The following is a 21333-nucleotide window of genomic DNA, read 5'->3' as shown; positions in this document are numbered from 1 at the left end:
ATCTCGAACCTAAGTAAGATTTTAACACCGGGTTGAGCTTTAACCGGAAACTTGGTTTTATACCGGGCTGACCAATAACCTATGATAGTTTACAACCGTGCTGATTTCGAACCTTTGAAAACTGTTGAACGGGTTGAACTTTCGTACCTAAAACGATACTTAATCACACAATCCCCAAAATAAGTTTTTCACATGTTTAGTTTCGAACCTAAATAAATAATCTCTATATCGACAAATTGTCGCATCTCAAGAAATACGATCCCTTATGAAGTGGTTTGCTCAGTCGTGGAAAACTGATTCGAACAGAGTCATCACTGAACTTTATTTATTCCTGAAGAGGAAAGGGAGAATATCGATAAAACCCTTAATTGAAAAGAAGATGGTCGTCGCAACCAAATTCGGGTTCAGGAGTCGATTACGCAAAGGGAAGGTATTAGCATCCCTCATGCCCTTTGTACTCAACGGGAACCTTTTAGTTAAACTTGCAATTGAATGTTGGCTTAGGTAATTGTTTCCTTTGAATGATAGAAATGCAAAAAAGGAAAAGAAAAGGGGTCAAACAAATATTTTTTATTAGGGTGCTTAACGAGATTGCGGGTCTCGCTCCTACGTATCCCCAGGTACAATGAGGAATACAAATCTATGTAGTTTTGCGTAGAAAAACTACGCCTTGGTTGATTAAGAGTGTCGCTTAAGACATTTTGAGTGATTAAACATTTACTTGTTGCTCTTCTTGGAGATTGAAGCCTTTGTTTGTTTCACATCAAAATGGATAAAATATACTCATTTCTGAAGATGATTTTTAATTGGTTGATTTGTTTTATTGGACACGTGCTTAGGTCGCATTTTAACGGTTAAACGTTGGTTTGCATACTCACGAAGGAGACTTAAGCACTAGTTTATACTCACGTTAGGTCAGACTAAACAAATGCCTTTTTTTAAAAATGATTTTAATATTTGTTATGGTGAACACATGTTTAGATCACATTATAACAGTTAAGCGTTGCCTTGCATGCTTGTGGTGGAGACTTAAACGCTAGTTTGTATACACATTAGAGAGGATTAGACAAATGTTCTCTTGTGAAAGGTTTTCAATCGCACGGGGGCGAGAAAATAAGTTTGGTGCGTTGAGTTTTTTAAGCAAATGACGAATATTTGGTGAGAATGATACGTATGTCTAGGGATAATTATTCGGGGTATTAAAGGAAAGCTAGACTCCAATGACACCTTATTTATTCAATGAATTTATGATGTTTTTTGATGGATAATGAACATTCAAAATATTGTTCAAAGGTTCTACCAGAGTGCTAGACTCCAACGATCCCTCTTTTTATCCAAGTTTTTACATTAAATGTTTTAGAAACGAAAGAGTGAACAAACGACTAGTCCAAAATACGTGACTCAAGAGCGTTCATTCGAAGATTCAAGGAATTAGAGACTCCAAGAATCTTCTTCTTTCGTATTTGTTTAGGAAAATATCTTAGAATTAAACTTAAATGGAAAAGAGTTGAATCACATTGAGAATGAATTAATCGGGTCAAAAATGCATTACTTAGTATTGGACCAAGATTTAGTTTTATTTTGGACTAAAAGTAAGTGACTTGTTTATTTATCATTAATAATTAGCTACTCCTTTAATTAATTATGATATTCTAACAAAAATTAAATAAATAAAATTAAAAATAAGGATCAAAATCATGTTGAAAAAATGATTTACTTTTACTAATATTATTAATATTATCATATTATCTTCTTAATCAAACAACTAAAAAAAAGTCAAAATAAGAAACAAATAAATAATAAATAAATATTAGATAGGTTTGTGGAAATAAAAAACAAGGTGAAGCCTTGAGAGGACAAAGCACAGGGCCCATAAAAAACCCCAAGGCACCCAACACTCCTCAAACTGGGATGGGCCCAAAGGCCCAAACCCTCATAAAAAAACCCTAGCGATGAGAAACTCAACTACAGAAGGAGAAAAAACAAAAATTGGCCTCCCCCATCCTTAGGGCCACGCATATGATTCATCAATAACAACCATCATGATGTGGAAGTTAAAGTTATAATGGGAAGACATGCATAATGCTTTGGAATAGTAACAATACTGACAACACAAATAATTTCCATGAATGACATTCAAAACTACTTAATATAATAAAAAAAGGAGAATCAATCAAATTGAAAAAAGATCCAAACACATTTTCATATTCAAACAACTATCTCTCTCCTCATTATCTTATATCACCATCTCTTTCTTTCCAAAACTCAATCGAGTTTCTCTTTTTCTCCCTCATGCTTCTCTCAGCTCTCTCAAACTCATCTGCCTTCAGCCACCGTTAGCCGACCCTGACCACAGAGCTCCACCCTATACCTTTATCTTGTTCACATGAACAAGATGAAAACTCATCTTCTATGCCCAACCAAACCCAACAATCTTAAATCCTAACTCAAAACCATAACAATCAAACCTAAACACCATCTCAAATTAACCCTAAATCCAAATCCAAACAAATAAAACTCCCAAATCCCCAACCATGCGTGTAGATCGAAACATCAAAGATTCTAAAAAAAAAACCCAAACTCCCTAAAACCGAAAAAAACATTTGTACCCTGCAAACCTTTTGCACGCGTGAAGCAAAAAACAACAACGACAAACAAACAATAATCAAGCGTAAATCGAGCCAACACTACAACACCCCTCATAGCCCTAACCGCTTTCAATTTTCAACCAGTTACAACAATACAAGATGAAAATGGAAAATAGCAACGAAAGCAAATATAACAACATCGAAGGGGCAAAAAAACTACAAAAACGAAAAACACCAAGTGGATCTAAAACATGTATCTTCCTCCTCTAAGTTTCAATTTCTTTTGCTCTACGTCTTTGATGTTGCTTGAGACGTTGTTGGGTATGGTAAGTGACTTATTTTGATAATAATAAAAAGAGGATAAGCTCGAGCTGCCTTAAGCTTTGATGGAAAGCTTAAGGAGTTCTCTATGTTAAGAGCTTTTGTAAGGTATTTTGGTGGATTTTCAGCATAGTAACAATAGCAATTTTTTCTTTTTTCTGAAGAAAACAAATGTTGTTTATATAAGTTGCAGATTTAGAGAAGGATTTGGATATTTTAGGATCCTCATACGTGCGAAATTTCCTGCTGAGCTGTGTAAATTCGTGTGAGAGAAATCAAGTCGGTTAGAGTGGTGAGGATCATCCTGATTTCTTGGGATTTCCATAGTGGAACGGAAGGAGGCATGGCAAGCATGCAGAGTAAGTTTCATCTGATATTTTCATCATCTTGTTTTGTCCTCTTCACATTTTTTTTTTACTGTTGTGAGTTTCAAATTGATGCTAATGGTTAAGGTTAATTTCACTGATGTAATTGTTATTTTTTAATGATGTAATTGTTACTGCACAAGTTGATGTGTACGAACTAATTAGTTTTTTACTGATAAAATGACTAATGAAAAAGTTATTGATAAGAAGGTTACTGCTATATCATCGAAATAGTTTAATTACCCCATTTTACTGATAACAAAGATTACTGATGGAGAAAAATAGTTTGATGGAGAAAAATTTGATTACTGGAAAGACAGAATTGAAAGTTTCTTTCTAGGCTATGACGCTGATCTATGGGATATTATCACAATCGGCTACACACCACCTGTGACAGACATTGGCGTTGCTATTCCCAGAAGCAGAATGACAGATGATCAGAAGCGTGAATTCAAAAACTATCACAAAGCCAGAACGATACTACTCAATGCCATTTCCTACAATGAATATGAAAAGATCACCAACAGGGAAACAACTAAAGAAATACTTGACTCCTTGAGGATGACTCACGAAGGAAATTCTCAAGTCAAAGAAACAAAGGCTCTGGCTCTAATTCAGAAATGTGAAGCCTTTAAAATGGAGGAAGATGAAGATGTAGAGGTGATGTTTTCTAGATTTCAAACTTTAATTACAGGACTCAAATTGCTGGACAAGGGCTACACAACTGCAGATCATGTCAAAAAGATTGTTAGAAGCTTTACAAAGAAATGGAGACCCATGGTCACAACTTTAAAACTATCAAAAGATCTGAACAATATAAGCCTTGAGGAACTCGTTAGTTCACTCAAAAGCCACGAGATAGAACTGGAGGAAGATGAGCCTCAAAAGAAGATCAAGTATGTAGCACTAAAGTCCAGATTCGAAAAACGCAAACTAGATAAAAACAAATCCTTCCAGGCTGAAGAGGAAGACAGTGATGACTCTGAGAAGGAAGACTCTGACGACGAAGAAGAATTATCCCTTTTAACCAGAAGAGTAAAACAACTATGGAGAAAAAGGAATAATAACTTCAGAAGACCAAGACCCAAGGGGGACCGCTCAGAATCAACTTCCAGAGGTAAGTCAAACCAAGATATAACATGCTATGAATGTAAGGAAACAGGTCATTACAGAAATGAATGTCTCAAGTTGAAGAAAGAAAGCTCTAGAAGAGAGAATTTCAAGAAAAGTTCATTCAAAACTAAAAAGGGACTGATGGCCACCTGGGACGACAGTGGATCTGATTCATCCGAATCAGACTTTGAAGAACAGGCAAATGTTGTACTCATGGATATCACCTCCAAAAATACATCAGATGGAGAATCTGACTCTGAAGAGGTATTTTCTGATCTTTCTCGCTCTGACCTTGAATCATGCCTTTCTGAAACTCTAACCTCATATCAGAAACTTAAACAAAAATTTAAGGCTTTAAAAGGAGTTCTTGAAATAACAATCAAAGAATGTGATAAACTTGAGATAACTGCTTCAGAACTAAAAGATGAAAATCAAACTTTGATAAAAGAAAGAGACTCCACAAATAAACAATGTTCAAAACTTGAAGAAGCACTATCTCTAGCCCCACAAACTTCTAACACATTGATATATGAATATGAAAAATCCTTTCAAAAGTTTCTGAAAAATGGGATAGAAAGGACCAGAATGGCATCCGTGATTTATGGAGTAAGTTAGAATAAGAAAAGAGGAATAAGGTATGTCCCTAGTGAAGATAAATCTTCCATAGATGACAAACCTAAATCTCCTTTTTCTTATCACTACACAGATACACAAGCACAACGTTTTGATAATGCTAGAAAACCCAAAGTTCTAAGAAACTCTGGGAAAACTAATCCCAAAGGACCCAAAATATTATGGGTACCAAAGGATAAGATTGTTTATGTTGCAAATATCTTATGCAGCAGAGTTAAGACACCAATCATGGTACCTGGACTCTGGATACTTACGACACATGACGAGAAGAAAATATATGTTCCAAATCCTGGAACTTAAAGATGCTGGCTTCGTAGGTTTCGGAGGAAATCAGAAAGGAAGGATCAGAGGCTCCGGAACTATTGGTAATGGAACTCTTACCTCTATATCTGATGTTCTCTATGTAGAAGGATTAATGCATAATCTGTTATCAATAAGTCAATCAAGTGATAACGGTTATGACGTAATCTTGAATAAAAAAACATGTAAAGAAATTAATCAGAATAATGGAACAGTCCTATTCACTAGCAAGAGGAAAAACAATATTTACAAGATAAATCTTTCAGACCTAAAAGAACAAAATGTAGAATGCCTGATGTCTGTTCATGAAGAGCAATGGGTATGGCATAGACGCTTGGGCCACATTAGCATGAGAAAACTCTCTCAGCTAAATTAACTCGAGTTAGTCAGAGGCCTACCTAAACTAAAGTACTTTTCAGAAGCTCTATGTGAGGCATGTCAGAAAGGTAAATTTTCAAAAACGTCTTTCAAAAAGAAAAATATTGTTTCTACCTCTAAGCCTCTAGAACTTCTTCACATTGACCTGTTCGGGCCTGTTAAGACAACATCAGTCAATGGAAAGAAATATGGACTAGTTATTGTTGATGACTTTAGTCGTTGTATGTAACACCCTTCTACCCAAACGACATATTTAAATAAATTATCAGAGTACAACATGTAGAAGAGTTTACATTTCTTACAACATAACACTTATCGCATCACAACATAAAACATATTATTTATTTTATTAAAACTTCGCAGCGGACAACAACACAAATATTATCATTCATCATATAACAATTCATAATAATGTTTCAACATTATTTCAACAAAGCATCTCAACATATTAGTCATCATAAACAACGTAAATAATAACCAATTATCTATCGAATCCCATAACCCCGGTGTCACATGACCAGAGCATTTGACTCGACTCTGTAGAATAACTCTACACTTATTCTTCAAACCTCAACAATAGCTACTCCTCTTTATCTGCACATTGCTCATCATAGATGAACATAAACACATGCAGAAGGGGTGAGAATTACATTATTAAATAATAATATAACGACAGAAATATAAACATAAATATATTTCACATATGCCAACACAGCTCATCATAATCATCATAATCAACATACTCATGAACATCAACAAAACAACATATCAAATGCAATGCACACACCCATGCATGACTCAACACGACTCGGTATACCCATTTTGTGACCAACTACAGGATCACCACTCCCAGATTCATCACCATAGAATCCGAGTTCCCCGCAAGGAACCAAGCCTCTCCACAAGCCCGGAGTCAACAACATCATTGTAACTCAGTCCGTTCATCACTAGGCATCGGCCTTTCATGAATGCATGCACACCAAACATGCATCATAATCAACATAGCAACAACAGCATCATATAGTCATGTTATCATCATCATTAATAGCATGACATACAACTCAACAAAACAACAACAACATTACAACGATATCACATCTGGGAGTTTAAAACGCGAAAGCTGTCCGTCAAACTGATATGGCGAACGCCATTAGGCTAATGGCGAACGCCATTAGCGTTAAACGCTCTTATTCTGGAAAAACTGTCCGTCAAACTGATATGGCGAACGCCATTAGGCTAATGGCGAACGCCATTAGCGTTAAACGCTCTTATTCTGGAAAAACTGTCCGTCAAACTGATATGGCGAACGCCATTAGGCTAATGGCGAACGCCATTAGCGTTAAACGCTCTTATTCTGGAAAAAAGCCCAAATGGCGAGCGCCAAAGGCATAATGGCGAACGTCATTTGGCTGTTATGTGCATAAATAAGATTTTAAGTGCGGAAACAGTGGACGCGCGGGCTTCTAAGCATATAACTCAACAAAACTCACAGATCGGAGAATTTCCATCAAAACCCCAAACTTTCCCAATCTCCCTAAAATCCCCAAAATCCATCAACAATCCAACGTATATCATGAATTTGCTCGCATATTATCGTTTAATAAGGTTCAGACCCCTTACCTCTTTGGATTGAAGGAAGTTCTGAGCAATCTTTGGCCTTTTCCTCTTCCTTCTCTTTCTCTTCAGCGTTTCTCCCTTTCTCTGACTCTGAGGCAAAAATACGTGAAAACACTCTGAGTTCTCACCTTGGCCTCTTTTATCCATTTCCACTTTTACCCTTCCACTCTTCATATTCCATTTATTTTATTTATTTAATTATTATTAAAATAAATAACATCTATAATAATAATAATAATTCCCAATATTATTTAATAATTCATTTTACCTTCAAATAATCATATTAAAATAATATTTAAATTAATCTAACAATATTCTGGGTGTTACAACTCTCCCCCACTTTAGAAGTTTTCGTCCTCGAAAACATACCTCAAGCAAATAGAGCCGGATACGACTCCTTCATCTGATCTTCACGCTCCCAAGTCAAGCTCTCACCAGCTGGACCTCCCCAAACAACTTTCACTAGAGCAATCTTCTTACCTCTCAGGGTCTTCTCTTCTCGGTCATCTATCCGAATTGGCAACACCTCAACGGTCAAATTATCCCTCACCTGGATATCATCCAACTGAACAACATGCGAAGGATCCGCAATATATTTTCTCAACTGAGATACATGAAACACATCATGCAGATTAGAAAGCGATGGCGGTAAAGCTATCCGATACGCCACTTCCCCAACCCTCTTCAAAACCTGATACGGACCCACAAACCTCGGAGTAAGCTTTTTAGACTTTAAAGCTCCACCCACACCTGTCGTCGGAGTAACTCTCAAGAACACATGATCTCCCTCTTGGAACTCAAGTGCCTTCCTCCTCTTATCATGATAACTCTTCTGACGACTCTGAGAAATCTTCATTTTCTCCTGAATCATCTTAACCCTTTCAGTCGTCTGCTGCACAATCTCAGGTCCGAGTACAACACTCTCACCTGGTTCATACCAACACAATGGAGTTCTACACCTCCTACCATACAATGCTTCATATGGAGCCATACCGATACTAGCATGAAAACTATTATTATAAGTAAACTCCACCAACGGCAAATAACTATCCCAAGAACCACTCTGCTCCAACACACAAGCTCTCAACAAATCCTCCAAGGATTGGATAGTTCTTTCAGTCTGACCATCAGTCTGAGGATGATAAGCTGAACTCAACCTCAACTTAGTCCCCAACGCTTTCTGCAAACTTTCCCAAAATCTAGAAGTAAATCTGGGATCTCTATCAGACACAATACTGGATGGAATACCATGCAGCCTCACTATCTCCTCAATATACAACTCTGCCAACTTCTCTAAAGAGTGATTAATCTTCATCGGCAAGAAATGCGCCGACTTAGTCAATCGATCCACAATCACCCAAATAGAATCATTACCTTTCACCGTCCTCGGCAATCCCGTCACAAAATCCATGGAAATGCTATCCCACTTCCATTCAGGAATCTTCAAAGGTTGCATCATACCTGCCGGTTTCTGATGTTCAATCTTTGACTTCTGACAAGTCAAACAGGCATACACAAACTTAGCAACATCTCTTTTCATACCAGCCCACCAAAACAACTTCTTCAAATCTTGATACATTTTAGTTGCACCTGGATGGATACTCAATCCACTCCTATGGCCCTCTTCAAGAATACTCTTTTTCAATTCAGACACCTCAGGAACACAAACTCTACCTTTAAATCGCAGGATGCCATTCTCATCAATCTCAAAATTACCACCATTACCCTGGTTAACCATAGTAATATGATCAACTAGAGCGACATCAACTTGCTGACCATTCCGAATATCTTCCAGAATTTCACTAGTCAACTTCAGCATACCCAACTTTACACTATCAGCGGAAACTTCACAACCCAAACTCATATCACGGAACTGTTCAATTAACTCAAGCTCCCGAACCATCATCATAGACATATGTAGAGACTTTCTACTCAGCGCATCTGCAACTACATTAGCCTTACCGGGATGATAACTCAATTCAAAGTCAAAATCCTTCAGTAATTCTAACCACCTTCTCTGCCTCATATTTAACTCTTTCTGATCAAACAGATACTTCAGACTCTTGTGATCACTGAACACTTCGAATCTGGAACCATACAGATAATGCCTCCACATTTTCAACACAAATACAACAGCTGCAAGTTCTAGATCATGCGTAGGATAATTCCTCTCATGAACTTTCAACTGTCTAGAAGCATAAGCTACAACTTTACCATTCTGCATCAAAACACCACCAAGACCCATCAAAGAAGCATCACAATAAACAACGAAGGACTCACCAGGATTAGGCAAGATCAACACTGGAGCACTGGTCAACCGCCTCTTCAACTCAACAAAACTCGCTTCACAAGCTGCATCCCACACATACACTTGACCCTTCTTAGTCAACTGCGTCAACGGCAATGCCAACTTAGAGAAGCCCTCAATAAATCTGCGATAATAACCAGCTAACCCCAGAAAACTGCGTATCTCAGTAGCAGACTTCGGAGTCTCCCACTGTAATACAGCATCAACTTTAGCAGGATCAACAGAAATCCCACCACTCGAAATCACATGGCCAAGGAAACTCACTTCCTTCAACCAGAACTCACATTTAGATAACTTTGCATATAATTTCTTTTCTCTTAACACCTGCAAAACAATTCTCAGATGTCCTGCATGCTCTTCTTCCGTCTTAGAATATATCAATATATCATCTATGAACACCACAACAAAATTATCAAGGTACGGATGAAATATACGATTCATATATTCCATAAACACACCTGGAGCATTAGACACACCGAACGGCATCACAGTGTATTCATAATGACCATACCTCGTACGGAAAGCAGTCTTCGCAATATCATCTGACTTCACTCGGATCTGATGATAACCCGACCGCAAATCAATCTTACTGAAAACATGAGCTCCAACCAACTGGTCCATCAAATCATCAATCCTCGGCAATGGATACCGATTCTTGATAGTCACCTTATTCAACTGCCGATAATCGACACACAACCTCATCGTACCTTCTTTCTTCTTCACTAACAATACTGGTGCACCCCAAGGAGAAACACTTGGACGCACAAACTTCTTCTCAAGCAATTCTTCAAGTTGCTTCTTCAATTCAACTAATTCAGTTGCCGACATTCTATAAGGAGACATCGACACTGGACTCGTACCTGGTACTAAGTCAATGGCAAATTCGACTTCACGTTCTGGAGGTAAATCACTTACATCCTCCGGAAACACATCCTGAAATTCACAGACAACAGGCAAATCTACACTCACCACTTTCTTATCCGCTTGCAGAGACGCAAATAAAGCGAATATCTGAGCTTCATCTTTCACAAAATCCCCCACCTGCCTAGCAGATAGAAATCTTGCCTCATCATTCTCACCAACTTCAGAAAACCGCACCGTCTTCCTATAGCAGTTGATAAACACGCCATAGAATTCTAGCCAATTCATTCCCAGAATAATATCAATTTGGTGCAAGGGTAAGCACACCAAATCAATCACGAACTCTCTCTCAAAGATCGTCAAATGACAACCTCGACAGACAACAGAAGTCTTCACAGAACCATTAGCAGGAGTATCTATCACCATACTTCCGCCTAGGGACGACATAATCACACCAATCCTGGTCGCACACTCATACGAAATAAACGAATGAGTAGCACCAGTGTCAACAATAGCAAGCAATTCAACATTATTAATCAAGCAAGTACCTTTAATCAGATTATCTTCTTTAGGAGCTTCAGCCCCACTCAGGGCAAACACCCTACCAGTAGTATGAGCTGCAGTAGCCGCCTTCTTCGGTTTCGAGCACTGCGAACTGATATGGCCTTTCTCACCACAATTAAAACATGTCGGACCAGCATCCTTACATTCAGTAACTCTATGACCAGCCTGACCGCATCGGAAACATCTCAGCACTTTCTTGGTACAGCTATCAGCACGGTGGCCTGGCTCGCCACACTTGAAACATTTACCAGCTATGGGAGATCCTCCCCCACTTGGCTTCTTCTCATCTACTACTTTCTGCTTACCTTTACCATTCGGAGATGCATAAGGACTACCACGATCCTTATTCTTCTTCTCACTAAGACTCTTGTAATGAGCAGTCCTAGCCTTGCTATCTTCATCAAATATCCTGCACTTATTAACCAGTGTAGGAAACCTACGAATCTCCTGGTAACCAATGCCTTGTTTGATCTCGGGACGCAACCCGTTCTCAAACTTGACACACTTGGATTCCTCAGCATCAGCATCATTATAATGAGGACAATACTGCACCAGCTCCTCAAACTTCGAAGCGTAATCAGCAACAGACATGTTACCCTGCTTCAGTTCTAGAAATTCCATCTCCTTCTTACATCGCACATCAGCAGGAAAATATTTCTCCAGAAAGACCGTCTTGAACCTTTCCCAAGTCATCTCAGCACCTGGTACTTCAATTCTCTGGCGAGTGTTATCCCACCAGTTTTCAGCCTCTTCAGATAACATATGCGTACCAAACTGCACCTTCTGTGCTTCAGTACACGTCATCACCCGGAAAATCTTCTCAATTTCCCTCAGCCAAATCTGAGCACCATCTGGATCATAGCGCCCTTTGAATGTAGGAGGGTTATTCTTCAGAAACCTTCCCAAATTCTTAAACTCGTCGACCGGCGGATTCTGCTGCGCCTGCATAGCCTGCGCCATAGCAGCCAAAGCCTCAGCAATCGCACGGTCATTTTCTCCAGCCATACTCTGCACAACACAACCACCACCGTTAAATATCGACAGTGTCATTTACACTAATCGACCAACAGGGAAAACATCACATTATGACTCGACTGGACTGACTATGCTCTGATACCACTAATGTAACACCCTTCTACCCAAACGACATATTTAAATAAATTATCAGAGTACAACATGTAGAAGAGTTTACATTTCTTACAACATAACACTTATCGCATCACAACATAAAACATATTATTTATTTTATTAAAACTTCGCAGCGGACAACAACACAAATATTATCATTCATCATATAACAATTCATAATAATGTTTCAACATTATTTCAACAAAGCATCTCAACATATTAGTCATCATAAACAACGTAAATAATAACCAATTATCTATCGAATCCCATAACCCCGGTGTCACATGACCAGAGCATTTGACTCGACTCTGTAGAATAACTCTACACTTATTCTTCAAACCTCAACAATAGCTACTCCTCTTTATCTGCACATTGCTCATCATAGATGAACATAAACACATGCAGAAGGGGTGAGAATTACATTATTAAATAATAATATAACGACAGAAATATAAACATAAATATATTTCACATATGCCAACACAGCTCATCATAATCATCATAATCAACATACTCATGAACATCAACAAAACAACATATCAAATGCAATGCACACACCCATGCATGACTCAACACGACTCGGTATACCCATTTTGTGACCAACTACAGGATCACCACTCCCAGATTCATCACCATAGAATCCGAGTTCCCCGCAAGGAACCAAGCCTCTCCACAAGCCCGGAGTCAACAACATCATTGGAACTCAGTCCGTTCATCACTAGGCATCGGCCTTTCATGAATGCATGCACACCAAACATGCATCATAATCAACATAGCAACAACAGCATCATATAGTCATGTTATCATCATCATTAATAGCATGACATACAACTCAACAAAACAACAACAACATTACAACGATATCACATCTGGGAGTTTAAAACGCGAAAGCTGTCCGTCAAACTGATATGGCGAACGCCATTAGGCTAATGGCGAACGCCATTAGCGTTAAACGCTCTTATTCTGGAAAAACTGTCCGTCAAACTGATATGGCGAACGCCATTAGGCTAATGGCGAACACCATTAGCGTTAAACGCTCTTATTCTGGAAAAACTGTCCGTCAAACTGATATGGCGAACGCCATTAGGCTAATGGCGAACGCCATTAGCGTTAAACGCTCTTATTCTGGAAAAAAGCCCAAATGGCGAGCGCCAAAGGCATAATGGCGAACGTCATTTGGCTGTTATGTGCATAAATAAGATTTTAAGTGCGGAAACAGTGGACGCGCGGGCTTCTAAGCATATAACTCAACAAAACTCACAGATCGGAGAATTTCCATCAAAACCCCAAACTTTCCCAATCTCCCTAAAATCCCCAAAATCCATCAACAATCCAACGTATATCATGAATTTGCTCGCATATTATCGTTTAATAAGGTTCAGACCCCTTACCTCTTTGGATTGAAGGAAGTTCTGAGCAATCTTTGGCCTTTTCCTCTTCCTTCTCTTTCTCTTCAGCGTTTCTCCCTTTCTCTGACTCTGAGGCAAAAATACGTGAAAACACTCTGAGTTCTCACCTTGGCCTCTTTTATCCATTTCCACTTTTACCCTTCCACTCTTCATATTCCATTTATTTTATTTATTTAATTATTATTAAAATAAATAACATCTATAATAATAATAATAATTCCCAATATTATTTAATAATTCATTTTACCTTCAAATAATCATATTAAAATAATATTTAAATTAATCTAACAATATTCTGGGTGTTACATTGTACATGGGTAAAATTCCTAAAGCACAAGAGTGAGTCTGACTCTGTATTCACTAGCTTCTTTTCCAAAGTGCAAAACGAATTTGACTCTAAAATCATCAGAGTCAGAAGTGATCATTGTGGAGAATTTGAAAATAATTTTTTTGAGGAACTAATTGATTCTAATGGAACATCCCATGATTTCTCCCGTCCTAGAACTCCACAACAAAATGGAGTTGTAGAAAGGAAGAATAAGATACTCCAAGAGATGGCCAGGACCATGATCAATGAAACAAATGTGGCTAAGCACTTTTGAGCTGAAGCAGTAAATACGTCGTGTTATATTCAGAATAGAATCTCTATAAGACCTATTTTGGAGATGACTCCCTATGAACTGTGTAAGGGAAGAAAACCCAACATTTCTTGTTTTAATCCTTTTGGATGCTCTTGCTTTATTCTCAATACTAAAGAACATCTAAACAAGTTTGATTCAAAACCACAAAAAGGTATTATGTTAGGGTACTCAAAACGCTCTAAAGGCTACATAGTATACAACACATAAACCAAAAATTATGGAAGAATCAATCCATGTTAGATTTAATGATAAGCTTGACCCTGAAAAGTCAAAGCTAGTTGAGAAACTTGTAGATCTGGAGATTACTCTTGCAGGCTCTGACGAAAAGACTAAAGCACCAGAAGTATCTGATAAACAAAGTCCAGATGCAACTGAAGCCTCTACTATCCAGAAGAAATTAAGAAGTTGCCCCAATATCTCTGAAGATTTGATTCTGGGAAACAAGGATGAACCTATCAGAACTAAGTCAACATTCAAAGTATCTGAAGAAATTCCTCTAGGACTAATATCTCTGATTGAGCCTACTTCATATGATGAGGCACTTCAAAACAACAAATGGGTTCTAGCTATGAAAGAATAGCTAGATCAATTCTCAAAGAATGACGTATGGGATCTTGTTACAAAGCCTAAAGGAACTCATATTATTGGAACCAAATGGGTGTTCAGAAATAAACTGAACGAAAAGGGAGAAGTAGTCAGAAATAAAGCACGATTGGTGGCACAAGGGTACAATCAACAAAAAGGTATTGACTACAACGAAACCTTTGCCCCAGTCGCTATGTTAGAATCTATTCGCTTACTTGTTTCATTTACTGTAAATCATTCTATCAAACTATATCAAATGGATGTCAAGAGTTCATTTCTTAATGGTTATATATCAGAAGAAGTTTATGTCAATCAACCTCCAGGTTTTGAAAACTCTAAATGTCCAAAACACGTTTTTAAACTCAAGAAATCACTATAAGGTTTAAAAGAAGCTCCTAAAGCTTGGTATGATAGATTAAGTAACTTCCTTCTGGAACATGAATTTATTAGAGGAAAGGTTGACTCTACGCTCTTCTGTAAAAACATTAGAAATGATCTCATGATATGCCCGATACATGTTGATGACATTATTTTTGGTTCAGCTAACCCTTTTGTATATCAAGAATTCTCTGAGCTAATGCAGGCATAATCTGAAATGAGCTTAATGCAAGAACTAAAGTTCTTTCTAGGGATTCAAATCAATTAAGCTTCAGAAGCTACCTACTTTTATCAAAGTAAATACATAAAAGACATTCTGAAGAAATTCGAAATGGCTTAATGGAAACCTGGTAAGACACCTATGCATCTAACCTGCATTCTAGAAAAAGAAGAAACTAGCCAGAAGGTTTGTCAGAAGCTCTATCGTGGTATGATAGGCTCTCTTCTCTATTTGACTGCTACACGTCCTGATATTCTGTTTAGTGTATGTCTCTGTGCCAGATTCCAATCAGATCCTAGAGAATCTCATTTAATAGTTATTAAAAGAATACTCAGGTATCTGAAAGGAACACCTAACCTGGGCTTGATGTATGAGAAAACATCAGAGTATAGACTTTCTGGTTATTGTGATGCAGATTACGCAGAGGACAGAATGGAACGTAAAAGTACATTTGGGAACTATTAGTTCTTAGGAAAGAATCTGATATCCTGGGCCAGCAAAAGACAATCAACCATAACTCTGTCCACTTCAGAAGCAGAATATATATCAGCATCACTATGCACTACTCAGATGCTCTGGATGAAGAATCAACTTGAAGACCTTCTGATTTTTGAGAGTAACATTCCTATTTTCTATGACAATACTGCTGCCATCTATTTAAGTAAGAATCCTATTTTGCATTCCAGAACTAAGCACATAGAAATAAAACATCATTTCATTAGAGACTATGTTCAGAAAGGGGTAATCACTTTAAAATTTATTAATAGAGACCATCAATGGGCTGGCATTTTTACCAAACCCCTGGCTGAAGATAGATTCTTTTTTATCTTGAAAAATTTAAACATTCAAAATTGTCCAAAATAAAATGTGCCTCTGAAATAGCAAAATAAGACTCTGAAGTAAACACCTGGAATCTGTATCTGACTCTGATGCTACTACCAGTTAGAAGTCATATGAGTCAGAAATCCTCAAGATCCAACCCTTTGGTATTCCTGAAGATAAGATAAAGTAACACGTGGTACATCTTGCGTCTGACCTTGGAACTTCTAGACATTTGTCTAGCAGAAATCAAGAGACAGACTCTTGATATCTCCTTGAGCAGTGTGCTGATTTGGGGATTAGACCTCTATCACGGGCCGTAATCATTCTCCTCCAAACGTGCTTACTTGGTTAACGTGTTGCATTAAATTTCTTAACAGTTAAACACTCATCTTGTTGTTGTTTTGCATGCATCCTATTGTGTATAAATTCATTTCACATACTCCACTAGCACACTTTACACTCACGACCTCACAAAACCCTCCTTCTCTCAGTTCTTCATCTCCTTCAAAGATATATGCAATTTTTCATCAAGTTATTCAATCCTTCAACATCATCTTCAACTGTTCTTCATGGATTCTCAGCAACAACCCGTTTAAAAACTTCTCCCAACAAATGAACTCAATGGAGCAAACACCTATTTCTAGTCAACAAACTACAACAACCACCGGCGTCGTCTCAATCCCAATCTATAGGGAACCCCATATCCTTGATCGTGAGCCCCACATCCATCTAGCATCTCCCTTTGAGAAGCTTGAAGTTCTCTGTGAATCGTTAGTTGATTTTGAAAACATGAAGAGAAATGGCGTCGACCTTACTGAAGAATTAAGAATGCAAGGGTGGGAAACCTACTTTCAACACCTCTTTGGTCCTGTATACACTAATCTGGTGAAGGAGTTCTGGCGTTTTGCAGACTCAGATGATCACTACATTGTCTCCTATGTTCTGGGAGTCAAGATAGTCATCACAGAGAAATCTATTGCCTCCCTTCTGAACATGGAGAAGACATGAGGCATACACATCTACAACATAAACCCTAGGGAAAAATACTTATCCTAGGAAATCAACCCTACCATCTTCCAACAGAGTGCTGAAGGCAAGCATTCAAGGAACAAGGAGCTACATCAGAACCTCCGAGTCTGGTTGAAGATCATCTTAGGCACCATTCATCATCGCTCTACTTCAAACTCTTATGACTACATCAACACAGATCAGAAGTGTATCGTGTACTACATTCACAAGGGTCTGAAACCGTGTCTACCTGCACTCCTCTTCAAGTACCTCAGAGACTCAATCAAAGACACCAGAAACAACATGAAGACAAGGAACTACATCCCTCTGGGGAGACTCATATCAGATATATTGGTTGAGAGCGACTTAGTGGATCACCTGATTCAGTTCAGACTCATGGAAGATGTCACCATTGACACTGGAAGACCGCTGAATGCTCGGAAGATGAAGAGCATGGGAATCATTGATCAAGTCAGAGCCAAACCAACACTTGATACCTCCTGGGAAGCACTCAGAGATCAGAGGGAGATTCCGAACTCTACCTGCTCTCCAAGATTGACCTCTAGAGGTAATAGCCTACTATCTACAGGACCTTGCCAATCAAGGGGTGGATATCTCTGACTTCATAGTGGACTAGATTCCTGAGCATCCACCTAACTTCATGAAGAGGATGCGAGAGCCCTTTGAGAAGTCCAAGAAGGCGAAGAAAGCAAGGTTGGGAGAATCCTCTGGGTCAAGACCTCCAATCCCTCTGGCTGGCTCTCCAAGTAAGTCTATACCTCTCTCTCGCTCTGTTAAAATAAAACCTCTTGCTTCTTCTCTTCCCCAAACCACCCCTATATACACCACCTCTGATACTCCTCCCTCAACCACCATAACCTCTAACCCACCCTCACTTAAATTTAACCTAGCTACCATCACACTACCCGTTTCAGAAGAAGAAATGCTGAATGAAACCACTTCACCATCATTATCACCATCTCCACAATCCCCACCATACTACGAACTCTCCTCCGACACCGAACCATCTGACCACCAATCCCCCACTCTGGCTCAGCTACAAGCCCGTGCTCTGGCCTCTCAACAACCATCACACTCTGAACCTAAACCAAAAGTCACTTCCCCACCTCCTGAACATCCAAATCCCACCACATCTGAACTAACACCACCACCTGCACAACAACCAATCCACTCTGAACCACAACCAACCCAACCATCATCTGAACCACACCCAGAACCTGAACAAACAACACAGTCACCCTCTGATATTGCACCACCCATCACTTCCGCTGCCTCCATCACTCCCACACTCAACCTCAGTGCCCCAAACTCACCCTCTCCACCCTCTGCCACTGAACTAGAAACTACCCTTCTTACCCTTGAAGAAGCAATCCAAGTTTTTGCAGAGTCTTCAGTCGAGAAGGTCAAGTCTCTGACCATCAATTTTGCATTCAGTGATGATCCCTCTGCTGTAAGGATCCACTGGAACAAAGTAATAAGTTGGATGACCTCTGAAGCCTTCAAACTGAAAGGCCTCTCTGAACAAGTCCGCAACGACTTTATCAGAGACGTTGTTATTAGACTTCAAGAGCGCTTAGCCAGAGAAGCTGGGGAACGGATGCCTCCTGCACCAAACCCTTAGGCACCTAGGCTTTTTGCTTGTTGCTTTCTCTGTTTTGATGTTTTCTTTTTGCTCTTTTATATCTGCCATATGTGCTGCTTATCTGTAACTGCTATCCTTATTAATATCATCTTTTTGCTATGTCTTTTTGATTCTGAAAAAAAGGGGGAGAACTAAAACAACTCTGATGGAAACATAACTAAATCCTCTCAAAGCACTGCAAACATTATTAAAAATTATTACAACTAATGACTTAAGATATGCAGGAAAGTAGCTAAAGCACTAAACCAAGGAAGGTTCGGTAAGAACTTCTGATTAATCCAAGGATCTAACTCAGGGGGAGTTCCCCTTTCTATCTATTTTGAAATAATTTTGTATTGTTCCACCTCTTCTCTGTATTGTTTTGTCATCATAAAAAAGAGGGAGATTGTAAGAACAAAGTTGGTTCTACAATATATCTCTAAGATTTTGATGATAACAAAGGATGAAACAAAAATGTGGTCAGATATCATCAACCTCTGACGTTAAACTCTGATCTACCGAGACTCTGATACAGATTCACCAGTTCAGAACATGTAACCGAAAAAAAATCTGGTTTTGGAAAGAAAGTATTTCTAGAAGGAAATAATGAGGCGCACAAAACTGTTTTAGAAAGAAAAAAGGAGAGTAATGACAATAAACATTCTTCAATGACCAAGATCTTGTCATCACTCCAACGGTCCTTCTCAACGCCTATATAAAGGACTGAATACTTCACAAGAAGATACACCAGAGACACACAAGAATACGAAAACTCTCAATCACTCTTTCTTATCTTTCACGAGCTGCTGATCTTACACGAAAAACTATTATTCTTATAATTATGTAATTCTTGCTTGTTTGTTAGAAGCACATTACATTATAATTCATACTTTTGCTTAAAATACTTCCTCAAGTGACTCTGTGTAGTCTGAATACTTGAGAGAGCTAAGGGATTATTCTCTTAGACGATTGGTTGTGTAATCTTTCAAGATTAGTGGATTAAGTCCTTTTTGAAGGTGAAATCACCTTGGCCGGGTGGACTGGAGTAGCTTTGAATTTCAGGCAAACCAGTAGAAAATTCTGTGTCATTTACTTTTTATTCTGTGTGTGTCTGATTTCTAAAAAAGTTTTTATTTCCAAAACAATTCAAACCCCCTTTCTTATTATTCTCTACCTTCATAATGGACTATGCTCATGAAACATACCACACACAAAAAGAATATGCAAAAGAGGTGGCCTAATCTCCTCCATACTTATGTTGATTTTGCAATTAACTAGCCTTAGGATGTTGAGATATCATAGGTCAAATGAAATGGATGCATAAAGAAGGGGAATTAGATGAAGAGGGAGGGGAATGGATTAAAACTCAAATTAGACAAAGGAGGATTTTACCAAATTAAGATCATTCATTCATTTTGGGAGATGGAATGTACATTCCAATCAATCCCCTAAATCCAATGATCTTAACCTAACAAAGTCAAATCAACCTTGACCAAGGCCCAACAACACAAGTTAAACTTATACGAACAATCAAAATGGCTCAACACAATTATTTGGCACTTATTCAATTTAAAAATACTAAAAATAATGCATTAAATTAAATATGGTTTGTCAAATTCCTAAAATCTCATCAAAACACCAAAGAAATGGCCATGAGATTTATCATAGGTCAAAGGACCTTGGAGAAAAAATTTCAGAATTTTTGGAGACTTAAAAGTATTTTAAACAATTAAAAATATTCGCAAAATCAATTAAATCATGAAAAATATTAATAATGATCCAAGAAATATTTTTAATTCAAAATATGAAAGAGGATTTTATTTAAATTTTTTTGGTGAAACTCTCATACTTTTTGGATCAATATTAAAATTAATATGAATTAATGAAAATAAAGTAAATTAAATGAAATTCACAGAATCAGAAAAAACGTGGACCACTTGATCTCCCTCATTAATTGAGGTGGCAGATCAAGTGGTTTTTAGTGCGCTTTCCACCATGGACTTAATTCAATGCGTCACAAGAATGGTAATCAAAACCAACATGTGAGATTAAAATATTTTAAACAAGATCAATGGCTCAGAACCTGTCCAGCACACCACCGACACTGAAACTCCGGTCACCTTCTCAGGCGAGGCTCACCGAACTGGTTCAGTCATCACCATCACATAAATGAAAAAGGAGGACATGATCTGAAAGAAAAAATGGCGTAGAGCACGAATCTGACCTCAATTTTAACTAACTCCACATATATATAAAGATATGAGGAGTTGAACTTTGAGGTGTGTCAACTGAGTTGCTTCGATTTGACCTCAAAGCAACTCAATCTTCTTGCCTATATTGGTAGGACTTCAGACAACCAAAGATCTAAGATAATTGATGAGAACTGAGTGAGAATCGAAGAGAAAAAGATTTCTGAAAAATACGTTCAATGCTGTGCAGAACTGGATCTTGC

The 21333-nt window shown here is 38.1% G+C and overlaps 1 protein-coding gene across 1 annotated transcript in view; it reads left to right on the top strand.

Annotated features, from left to right (window-relative positions):
• Nucleotides 1–17900: 17900 nt before the first annotated feature.
• Nucleotides 17901–21333, top strand: part of LOC127131086 (extensin-like) — an 89025-nt gene continuing 85592 nt past the window's right edge. Inside the window, exon 1 of the mRNA XM_051060024.1 lies at nt 17901–18635. Within this exon, the coding sequence (XP_050915981.1) occupies nt 17901–18635 (735 nt within the window). The remainder of the gene's footprint in view (nt 18636–21333) is intronic.

This window comes from Lathyrus oleraceus, chromosome 3 (genome assembly GCF_024323335.1).
Source record: "Lathyrus oleraceus cultivar Zhongwan6 chromosome 3, CAAS_Psat_ZW6_1.0, whole genome shotgun sequence".
NCBI lineage: Eukaryota > Viridiplantae > Streptophyta > Magnoliopsida > Fabales > Fabaceae > Lathyrus > Lathyrus oleraceus.
The sequence above is the reverse complement of the archived record's forward strand: the minus strand, read 5'-3'. Positions and strand labels throughout refer to the sequence as shown.